General features: G+C 40.1%; 1 protein-coding gene and 1 long non-coding RNA gene across 2 annotated transcripts in view; both read left to right on the top strand.

Annotated features, from left to right (window-relative positions):
* Positions 1-9,854, top strand: part of LOC134655063 (FAS-associated factor 1) — a 38,815-nt gene extending 28,961 nt beyond the window's left edge. The window contains exons 15-16 of the mRNA XM_063510524.1: positions 8,432-8,509; positions 9,662-9,854. Coding sequence (XP_063366594.1) covers positions 8,432-8,509; positions 9,662-9,742 — 159 coding nt within the window. The 3' untranslated portion in view covers positions 9,743-9,854. The remainder of the gene's footprint in view (positions 1-8,431; positions 8,510-9,661) is intronic.
* Positions 9,855-11,745: 1,891 nt separating this feature from the next.
* On the top strand, positions 11,746-12,207 carry LOC134655133 (uncharacterized). The gene is made up of 2 exons (XR_010097410.1): positions 11,746-11,918; positions 11,999-12,207. It is a non-coding gene; the product is annotated as an uncharacterized LOC134655133 (long non-coding RNA).
* Positions 12,208-12,270: the final 63 nt, after the last annotated feature.

The following is a 12,270-nucleotide window of genomic DNA, read 5'->3' as shown; positions in this document are numbered from 1 at the left end:
GTTCGACGACCCCAAGGTTTCAGCACACGGCCCCCCGCGCACATCATCGAACTCCACGGCGCGGCGTACCCGCGCCGTCCCATAGCCGTAGGGCACGGCCCCGACCGCTGAGGGAGAACGTTAATATAGTCACATATTTATGATTTATAATTTTAAGCAATTTTTTTTTTTATTTTTTTTTTTTTTTATTTTATTTATTTACACACATACAATTATCATTACAGGTTGCACCCAATGCGATAATGTAGCAAAATATTACATACAAATACACAAGTACCTATATCTAACAAATCATATTTTTACCTATTCAATATAACAAAGAGTTATTAAAGCTACTTTAGTGAATTCACTCGTAGTACATGAAAATAGGTCTATATGCGAGGCTATTAGGTTAGGTTCAGGGAACAGCGGTCGGGGTATTCTCTGTTTCCCAGCGCCCGCATCTAGCGAGGTGCCATGTAAATAAGGTCTGTCACCGATTTGGAAAGTAAATTGCATGATACACATTTGGCCTTATCCTTTATAGCGCCCTATCCCTACTCTCATAACCAGGTTTAAAGCAACAAGAGGTCCTTGTATTTCAATGGTTCAGTGTCTTGCTGCGAGCCTTATCCGGCATCTATTGTTGAGCATTTAAAAGTGTTGAAAGCATAATCTTAACAAACCACAACTATTCGGCCATCGCCGCTTCAAAAAATTCTCATTTTTATACACTACAATGGCGCCCGAACTTAAAAGCTTTCTAAACATTTACCCTGGTTACTGTGAGCTTGGAAAGGTGATAATAACAATTTATAAAAAAAAATTGTCATTTAAAAAAAAACTTAATATTTAAAAAAAATTGTTGAATTATTGGAGTTAAAAACACAATGTCAATTAATTTGTAAGTTTGCTTGTGGCAGGGTAGCAATTTTATCAATTATTACAATTTTTATTAGGCTACACTATGACCAATTAGCATAGCGCTCAGCCACATATTATTTTTTCACCACGCTCCATTTGAGAGCATAGTGGTAATTTATTTTAACACTTCATGTGCAAAGTGAAGTGTTATCAACTTATTACATATATATATATTACATACCCTGACACAAGCAAACCAGCTTTTTCACCGACATGCCGGACGGGGAAGGAGAGGAATTTCATGAAGTAGGTGGGGTAGATAGCTAAGCCACCCACCCCTACCCGTGTCTAATACCTCATTGTTTAATACGCGACCACTGGGTGCCGCATTGGACACCCGCCCGCCCGGTCAACCCATTTCCCACACATTTCAAGAGTATTAAAATATTTATCCACTTTTACTTGTCAAACCAACTCAAACTTAACATTCCGGAGACTTAGTAGAATAGACGAGACACTCTAAATTATTTTTTCGGTTTTGACTTATTCGGTTCTAAATAGAACTATTTTATAGAACTTAAATGTTCACATTATTTGTTTTGTTTGAAATTTGAGGAAATTGGCCTTAGTACCAACCTCAATTCCAGCTATCTTTGCATAGCATTTTTTATGTTGTACTGAAACATGCACCATTTGTATTCGCTAAAGGTAGGGAGATGTCGACGAACGGCATGCTGCATTCCACATGGAGTAGTATTCCTGATTTGTCACATAACCTCCGAATTTCCGACTGCTAGAGCAAACCGCTTTGTAGTTAAGGTAATCTGAAAAAATTCAGTTACCATTTAATCTCAGAGCATTGGTTAAGTGACATTATGCTCAAAATTGTATTTTACAAGGTGTATTTTCAAGCTACCAACTTATTTTTATTTTTCGGGTGAACTTCGGTAACAACCCATTTTTTTTGAGTATGCATACTTCCTTGACTCATTTGGTCAAGATTTTTTCAAGTGTTTTCTGGAAAACCTTATTTTTTTGTGACTACACACCCTAAGGGTCCAGGGTGATTCATTTATATGGGATATAACTCACTGACTTTGACATGAAAAAGAAAACCAAGTTTTTTCTTTTTCACTTAGTGTAAGCCCGCTGGCTACACATTGGAATATGACTTGAGTGTGAGCTACAAGTTAGCCTCCACTATAAGTGCAATTACTAGGTATAAACTAGCAACTAGTTACCACATTCCATTAAGGTACTAGTAGTTTTATAGTTATAGGCATATAAGCATAGTAGAGCATGCTATATTAAAACATAATTATTAGTATTGTACTATGTATATGACTACTAGTAATATACTAAATAGTAAGAATTGAAAAATATAGTTGAAAATACTTGATATTTAAATTAGGTTTTAAATACATTAGTTAACCATAAAATAGAGATTAGCTTATTGGTAGTTACATTGAAAGTGGTTAGACCACTCAACTTAGGATTATTTTAAATGAAATCCAAGGGATATTTTTAGTTAGGTTGTAGAAACCACAGTGTACTAGCTAGACACTGTGATTTCCAATACATAACATACAAGGATAAAGGTCTAGGACATAGGTCTAACAAGTAGTAATAAAACTTTATAGTCCAAGAGACGGACATAGGTAGACTAAGTTTTAATAATAGCCGGCATGCTCAACATATAAGTCTAAGCTTAGGGTATAACAATGATATATGTTAAATGTATATGTATATATATGCATGCATAATTAACGTCCTAATAGACTTGTTGATTTCGGGAAAAATTCTCCGGTTACCCCGGCTGCCTCGGTTAAGCGGACTTAACCTCTTTGCCGAGAGAGGGGATATTGTAGCGATGCTACACGGTTTCCCATACTAAAAACATACTACACAACCTGCAATGAATGAGTGTCGCATTTCCGACAAAATAACATATACCAAAGTATGACAATTATGTAAAACTGTAGTATACCTTCTCAGCTGTAGGTTGATCAAAATACCCCGCCTCCTGGCTGGCTAGATTCGAAGAAACAAGCCCAAAGAGAATGCCACTCGAACGGAACTTGTCACCCGGGTTGTGCTGAAATTACTGGACTGAACCTGGCTTTGCGCATATCAAAATGATCCTTGTGATCCACTCTAACTGCTCAAATAGGTCACATCCTAATCTAATTGGTATTTTAGAATCATTTATAAAATTGCTTAAAATTATAAATCATAAATATGTGGGTCCTCCATCGTTCGACAGAGGAAACGTCAAAATAAACGAAGGTTTCGTTACTGCATAGGCAGGGAAGATATTCCGAACGAAACAATGTAGGAAATAGTAATAAAAGATGTAATTATTAATTATTATTGTTAACAACTTAAAATAATTCAAGTATTAATGAACATTTGTATTTTACAAGAATTACTGGATTTAAAAAATGCTCGAGTTGGTTTGAAGTTTAATGCATTGATGTGAATCGAAACGCAATTGACGGGTTGGTGGACTTTTCGAGAGGTGACAGGTCAGAACACTTGGGGGGTTTTTTGGTTTGTCGGGACGACGTGGGCTGGAAGCTTGTCCTAGATCGATTGTGGGAAAAATTATCACGTCTCCTCCTGCCGCCCGGCTCAGCCGGTGGGAACTCGGACTATGATGTAGGCCCGTTTCCGTGGGTGAATCGCGTGGGTGATTCGCGTGAGTGAAGTGCGCGTTCCGGTGTACCCTTCGCCGCCTTCCGAAGGGGAAACATGGTGGACAGTCGTGCTCCCGCGCACGTCAGCGCGTGCCGCCAGCTTGGCGGCGCGGCGCATTGACGCCGCCTCCCACCGCAGGGCGCTGCTTCGGCCCGTGGGCAGCGTGCCGGACGGCGCTACCAGCCGTTCGACGACCCCAAGGTTTCAGCACACGGCCCCCCGCGCACATCATCGAACTCCACGGCGCGGCGTACCCGCGCCGTCCCATAGCCGTAGGGCACGGCCCCGACCCGCAGACCGTGCGTCAGGCGGCCCAGAGCGCCGCTTGACGATCCCGAGGCTCTTCATGCGGTCCCGCCCGCGAAGATACCGGCTGCCGCGGACCGTTCTCGCCCTGGCTTAAAGAAGTTAAGGCTCGACGAACGGCCGCCGCCTTCTGACCACATCCGCCTGCTGCGGCCAGCAGCAGTGTTTCTCCGGATAACGACCTTGCGCCGGATTCGTGAGTGCACCAAACTTTAGTGTTAGATTTTGGCCAAAATCTCGCGTCCCGTTTGATCTCGCGGCCGTATTTTTAAGGCTCTAGGACTATATTAACGTTCTCCCTCAGCGGTCGGGGTATTCTCTGTTTCCCAGCGCCCGCATCTAGCGAGGTGCCATGTAAATAAGGTCTGTCACCGATTTGGAAAGTAAATTGCATGATACACATTTGGCCTTATCCTTTATAGCGCCCTATCCCTACTCTCATAACCAGGTTTAAAGCAACAAGAGGTCCTTGTATTTCAATGGTTCAGTGTCTTGCTGCGAGCCTTATCCGGCATCTATTGTTGAGCATTTAAAAGTGTTGAAAGCATAATCTTAACAAACCACAACTATTCGGCCATCGCCGCTTCAAAAAATTCTCATTTTTATACACTACAAGGACCTGCCGATACATCTTAGCGACATCCCCAGTTAAAACATATTTGTAAGTACGAAACCTCAGAAGAATGTTAAACAACGAATCTTGGATCGTCGGCCCAACCATCTGTAGGTCGTTTATAGAATAGCCAGACGTGGTGGGGGCACTGCCATTGAATACGACCCTTAATTTTGTAGATTCGCTAGAGGGCTTTTGCACAGAATGATGTGACACAAAAAAAGAAGGGTCCGGAATGTCAGAATCGGACACAGAGAGATGGCCTAATTCGGCATATTCATTTATAAATTGCTGGTAAGCTGTTTTCAAATCAGGGTTGCGTTTAAATCGTTTCTCTAATGCAAAGAACCGTTTTTTAGCAAATCGATACGAATCCCCTAAACAATCGGGTTCGGTAACTAATGGCAAACGCACGTGAAACCTACCGTTATCGTCACGATAAGTGTGAGTGACAAAGTGTTGCTCACATTCCGCCTCTAAATCGGTAAACGGTTGACTAGGTTGGGGCACCTGCTCCAGCTGCCAGAATTTAGTAAGCGAGTCGTCGAGATTACTACTTGTGTACAAGTGATTGCATTGTAAAAAGGAATTGAACGACTTATCGTTTAACATTGAAAATGCATTGTACTTACTGATCACTAACCAACCTAGTTTCGATTTGCGCAAAACAAGCGAATCGTGCCCTATATCAATTTGCTGGCCTTCAACCAGACTCCAAAAAACGTCACCGCCAAGTAAAATATCTACAGGTCCGGGCTGATTAAAATTAGGATCAGCGAGTGTTTTATTACGTGGCAACTTGACGCTCGACACATCGATATACTCTAGTGGCAAAGAGCTATTAATTACAGGCAGCGCTAAACATGCGATATCGAATTTGGATTTTTTATCATGTTTAGACCGAATTTGCACAAAGCAGCGCTCCGGATTACTAGATATAGGAACGTCGGACAATCCGAAAAGCTTGGAATTACTGGGCAGCGGTGCGAGTTGCAATTTCTGTTTAATACTGCTTGTAACAATAGAAGGCATGCTTCCGCAATCTAAAAACGCGCGCGCTGTTACATAATCATTAATAGCCGGGCTATATATGTCTATGTACGCGGTAGGCAAGAGTATTTGATTTGAGCGCGACACGGTCACATTCGACGACAGCCCGAGCTCGGGCTCCGAACGCGGCGGAGGCGCATCTACGGGCGCAGCGGCAACCTGAGGAGTCTCCCTATGCAACAAAGTATTATGGCGCTTCTTACAAGTGTGACACGGAGCTACTCTGCAGCGATGAGAAGTGTGCCCCTTCCGCAAACAGTTGAGACAAAGGCGTAACCTTGACGCTCCGGAGATCCGGTCTTCAACTGGCAGGGACAGGAATGACGAGCAATCGTAAATCCGGTGCTCGCCGCTGCAGAACACACAGGCAGGAGGAGAGGCCGAGGCCGAAGCAGCAGGAGTGGCTGAAACCGCAAAACATTTGGTGCTAGACTTCTCGCGTTTATTATGAGGCGAGGCAATAGGTTCGCGTTTATTATTATTATTAGTGATAGGCTTATCAGATTTATTACGCTGAACCGATTCCAAAACATCCGCACGTCCCTTTAAAAAGCGATTAAAATCGGCCAATGACGGCATATCATCATTTGAAAATGAATTACTTTTAAATTCCTCCCATTTTAAACTCGTATTACTATCAAGTTTATTCGCGACCATATGTATAAGAAGCGTGTCCCACTGATCAGTGGGCTGGCCCAACGTATTTAAAGCCCGTAGGTTTTTGGACACATGATCCACTAAATAGCGCAAGGACTTTGCCGATTCGCGACCAATCTGTTGTAAGTTAAACAATGAGTTTAAATGGTTGCTAATCAGCTGTTTTTTGTTGTCATATCTCTCGCAGAGTAGACGCCATGCCTCAGCATAATTATTGTCCGACACTTCTAAATTACTTATAACCTGAGCCGCTTCACCGTCCAAATAAGAATTTAGATAGTGAAATTTGTGAATCGGCTTGATGTGGTCGGAACTGTGAATGAGTGAATCAAATGTGTCTCTAAATTCGAGCCACTTAAAATACGAACCATCGAAACTAGCGATTTTAATCACAGGCAAACGAAAATTTAAACCGTTGCATACATTGTCATGACCACAGTTACTTTGAACTTCAGACTTTACGCTGGCGAAATCAGATCTTTCGGCTATCTTATCGATAATTTTCTGCGCCGTTGCAATAAGAGAAATAAAATCATTTTCCATCTCTTCTCTTATGTCAATTTCGGACTGCATATCAGATGTAGTCGCAATTTCTATTTGAGTTTGGATCTGGTCGAATTGTGTGAACATATTACGAAAACGATCCAACTTCAACGAAAGTTCGTCTACATCTTTCGAGGAAATATTTTCCTGAGCATTCAATTCCACAATGTAATTTTTAAATTTAGTAATACGCCCCTTAATGGACGTTCTAGTAGGAATCAACGTAGCCATTATATGAAAAAGATCCGATTTCAATTAAAAACAGCGAATGAGGAAATGAGAAATCAAAAATAAAATATTGGAATAAATACGTAAATTTTTCCGGCCTATGTTCACAGTCACAGTGGTTGGCTCGGTCGGCAACAGTGCTATGCGGAATGCAGGAGTCAGCGGAAAACGCACCGCAGCTGCAGCTGAGTAGTGGCTGTTGCCGGGAGCGATGCGACCGGTTCTTATCTGTAACACGGTGAACACTTGTGTTACTATGGAATGCAATGGAATTTTTTGCGTTGAGATTTAACTGTGCGTAATTAGTAAAATCGCTAGACAGTATTCTATATAGCACAAAGTGGGAGTATGCTTTATGAAATAACGGAATGTTTAAATTAAGCTGAAGAAATTAACTAATAAGAATGTCACTCAAATAAGCGTTCTGTTCTTTAATAGTTTTAAATGCTTAAATGGCCGTAAAAGGCTATGGTTTTTAATTAGGCTTTAAAGCAGCGATCAGATTATTTCACTGACACTAGCTATTAAATGAGGATACGTGCTAAAAAATGTTTACGTCACTAGTGCAATAAAATGGCATACAATTAAACTTAAGCACGGCAAAGGGTGAAGACGGCAAAGCTAAATAGTCAAGTAGGTGGAGGATAGTACGAGCAGAAAAATAGGAAATATGAAGGAATGGTGCACTTCCCTTGCTAAACCTTGGCTGCGGCGGCGTAGTTCTGACCGGCGGCGGGCTTGAAGTAAGGGTGTCTGCAGCTTCCAAAATGGCGTCGTAAATCTCCGAATATATATTTGTACACTGCAACTGGCGTCGTGGATAGGTACAATAGGCGTCGTAAGTCCAGAATACTGCGTTGACGCCGGGATGTCCAATTTCTGCCACGTTGTAGCTGTCGTGACCTTTGCTCTCTTCACACGTAGAAATTCCGTTCGACTCGGACAGAAGCAATCGTTGCGTATTAATCACGTCGATGGGTCACCATGTTCAAGCTTGGATGTCTTGAGTATTAAATAAAAATCGCAGATACTTAAAAAGCTTCTAATTCTGGTTCCACAGAGGTACTTAAGATTACATTGTATGAAAAATATATTTGCGAGTGTGACGCGCACATGAGCGTGTATCTCAGAGCCTAATGGCTCGCTAGGCGTCTATAGAGTCGGCGGGGGGCGCGGCCGATGGGCCAACTGGTTTAGTGGTGTACGGTCCCCGCTTCCCCTTCGTTGGTAGGAGCCGCAACATCCTGTATTATCTGTATTGTTTTCTGTAATGAGGTGTGCAATGAAGAGTATTTGTATTGTATTGTAAACAACCGTTATACCGATACAGAATACCGGTTAATTTGTATGAAAAATAAACCGGTATTCAGTCCCTGCTATAATGCAAGGGAAATTCTCAAGAATTAAATATTTTGTCATTCTTCAGTTGCCAAGAAGATTGAAGCAAGATTTGACATACTTGTGATAAAAATTTGTTTTTTTTTCTCTTTACAGGTATTATTTGACTTCCTTGCATCAAAAGGTTTTCCAAAAGAAAGCTACAAAGTGATATCTAGCTGGCCTAGGAGAGACGTAAGTTATACTCCGTATTTATACAGGGTGCCCAGTAATTAATGGATAATCTTCTAACCACCGACAGGGCACTTAGGCTGGTCAAGAAAATGCACTTATAGGTCTAGTAAAAGTTTCGTGGTTTTAGAGATAATCGCACTTTTCTAAATTTGAAGTATGGTGCTAGCTATTAAAAAAGATAGAAAAGTTCGATTATCTCGAAAACCACGAAACTTTTACTAGACCTATAAGTGCATTTTCTGGACCAGCCTAAGGTGCCCTGTTGATGGTTAGATGGTTATCCATTAATTACTGGGCACCCTGTATAATATGGTATTTGATATTTTATGAATGGTATCTGTCGATCAGGTTTGTTTTGAGGATCAAATGTCTGTGTCACAATGGGTCCCTTGTGTTAAAGCAATACAAAAGTCACAAATGATGGTCAAAGTCTGGCACCCGCACTTTACTGACGAAACGCTTCATAGAAAATGGCAATACATCGTGACGTCACCATGTAAATGTTGCTGCTTTTAGTTCCTTTCTTAGGGATACCATTCGTTTACATTGCTACTGACATATCCAGCTTGACAGACTATAGCTAAAATTTGGAACAGTTATAGCAATTACCAACACTAATATTGTAAATAAGTTAAAACCGCTTATTAAAGGCGCAAAGATATTATATACATGCAAACCGTACAAAGAAAATACGTATTTTCATCTAGATTCTTTGTCTTTTTGGGCCCATTTTTGTACAACAGGTTAAATGCAACACTAGACTTATACCCACTTAGCTATGCTTGTTGCAAGAATACTCTACGACGCGCCTTGCAAAAAATGACGTACGATGATACAGAGAACTTACTAATAGTCGTAAAATGATTACCTACTGCCTACTGTATTCTGATATTTAATACTTAAGAACCTACTTTTTTGTTTAGGTAATAAGACTTATATTGTGTACTACTTATAGTTTATAATTAAGTGAATAATTAATAAATAGTTAATATTGTCCTTCGCTGCCTGAAACACAGGGAATCCTAGTTCAGGCATTTGTAAATCACTTGTCTTTATAAATTCTTAGTCTTTAAGAGCAACCACTGTACTATACTTTTCTCAATAAATTATTTGTATTTGTATTTATATTTGTATTTTTATTTATTGTTGCAGTTAACAATGGAATCTCACAGCAGCACACTAAAGGCGATGAAACTGTTCCCGCAGGAGACACTCATGCTGGAGGAACGGTGAAGGCACACACACATACACAATTATACATATACATACAGTACCAGAAGCACACTCCCGCGCAACTTTGTACTTCCAGGGGGCAGCACTGCAGCGCGGAAAACCTTTTCAATACAGACTTTCATATAAAACTTGTACAACTTGCAAAGTATCACGTTTATCCTTGAGATTTAACAAAGACATTCCTCGCTGCACATCCACACACATCTCTGGTGGAAATGCAGCCTTATCAAACTCAACCTCACTGTCAAGTAAAAAAATTGTTAACTATTTTCAATACAAATAACTTCAACTATGATTGTTCTCATTTTAACTATCTATTGCCATTTGTGGTGACTGACTTCATTTAGATACACGATTATAATACAGATTTTACATTTTGACACAACAATCTATGATTAAGTACATAGGTACATTATAAATCGGTATTATATTTTATATAAAGACTAGATATATTAGACTTTTCAAGTTGTTTTCGCAAGTTTCCACGAATTATACATAAATGTACCTATGTCAGAGAAGAAAGATAATTATTGGTTTGATACAAAGGTAAGTCGCGGTCAGATTTTTTTTTTACCGTGATTGTCCCCTAAATTAGTGTGTTGTGACGACAAAACATACCAATTGGGCAATATCAGATACCTGATTAGGGTTCATCCACTTATTACGTCACAGTAACGGGGGGGGGGGGGTCCAGGGGGCGACCAGGGTACGCAGCCCTAGCCAACATGCCATTCGTTTACAACGAAACGCAACTGTCACTGTCGCACTAATATGGAAGAGTGATAAACACAGCGATTCCTTGTCGTAGCGCAAGCGATTGTCACCTTGGCTAGGCACTAGGAATGCTGACCTTACACCATTGCATGCAATAGAGTAATTGCTTAAGCTCTATTCTCCTAAGGCCCAAACATACAAACGCAACATCCAAACATTGCCACTGAAATCTGAACCTAAATTGTAGGAAATAGAGTTGATTTTGCGTTGTTTTAAAGCAAAAGCGACTTATACTATAGGTAGGACCTTGGGCCTTAGGAGTATATGGAGCCACACGCTTTTATTGTATATTATGATTTTTACATGAGTGAAGTAGGTAATTATAATTGATTTGTAAATAAATAGGCGTTGTCAGTACAGAAACGTGGGTTTTAGTTTTAATTTTTTCCACTACTGGGCATTATAAAAAATCGAAGCTATTTGTTAAATTTTTATTTTAGTTTCCGTACGATTATGTTAGCTAAAGTCCTATATACTTAGTTAAGTTTTCGTCAAAGAAAACTTACAATCTAGATGGGACAATAAAGGCCACCCCACACTAGCGTCTTTTGAGCGTCGGCCTCTAGTCAGCGCAATGGAAAATGGCGTCACTGCGCAGTTGCGCCAACGTTGCGTCGAGCAGCAGCCATAGAGTTGACTAGACGCCGAGACTCTGAAGACGCTAGCTAATAGTGTGGGGTGGTTATAATGTCCCAATTATGCTTTTAGTTCAATTTATTGTTTAAAATATAGAATGACCAGCACATATCATCAACTTTTAAAAGTGTTGGCTGGTTCCGTGCTGGTATCGTGTTTGAATAACATGCGTCTAAACGTAACAGCCAGAGATGTAATGAAAAATGTTTTAATCTTATCTTTGTGCAGTTGGCATAAGGTTTAACCTCAATTGACCTGCGGTAAAAGTTCTATGAAATTGTGGCTACATCATAATCATAAAGTGCAAAGACGAAATTTTACGTCGTCGATAAACGTGCTGTAAACTTATAAACAGGAAAATATGCTAAAAATGCTACTGATCCCAGGTTGTACAGAGTTTTATGACATTTAATAATAAACGTATGAAAATGTATTGCATTTTTATAGCATTGCCAGAAAATATCCACTCTATTGTGAAACAAAAACAAGTACCTATCAGAAAATGTGTAGAATATAATTTCAGAATATAGTTTGCTTACTATATTATCCTCCTTTTCAAATCAATCCTTTTAAAATATAAGATTGCTAACTGCGACATCTATAGTCGAAACACATTCGCTTTTGTACCTTTGAATTTCCAATGACGTCATTTTTACTTCTGCGTTGTCATTGATTGACCAAAAATAATTAGTATGTCTGGTTTTGTAAATACACCAATGGGAGTCGAGGGCAACAAAAACGCGCGAAAAAATACGCCTTTGGAAAAGTCATCCAATATTCCGAAAGCTCCCTCCACACTCGTGCGCGAATCGCGGCGCGAAGCCGAATCACGCGCAAAGTCTGAAGAGGGCTTAATATCGCATACCTTTTCTACAAATCGGAAAACGCCTGTAAGCAGTGCTTCACTGTTTTATATTTATATAAATTAGCTTAACATAATTTATGATAGCGGATAGCAAGATTTTGGATATTTATAATTTTTCACGACGCGAGTGGAAACTGTAATGTGAGGTTATGAAGTTATGTACCCAAATAAATAATGCGAATGAAGACGATATTGTGCTTTATTTCATTTTGTCCACTACGAGTATAAAGCCCCCTCCACACTCGTGCGCGAG

The sequence above is a fragment of the Cydia amplana genome, chromosome 16 (assembly GCF_948474715.1).
Source record: "Cydia amplana chromosome 16, ilCydAmpl1.1, whole genome shotgun sequence".
Lineage (NCBI taxonomy): Eukaryota > Metazoa > Arthropoda > Insecta > Lepidoptera > Tortricidae > Cydia > Cydia amplana.
The sequence above is the reverse complement of the archived record's forward strand: the minus strand, read 5'-3'. Positions and strand labels throughout refer to the sequence as shown.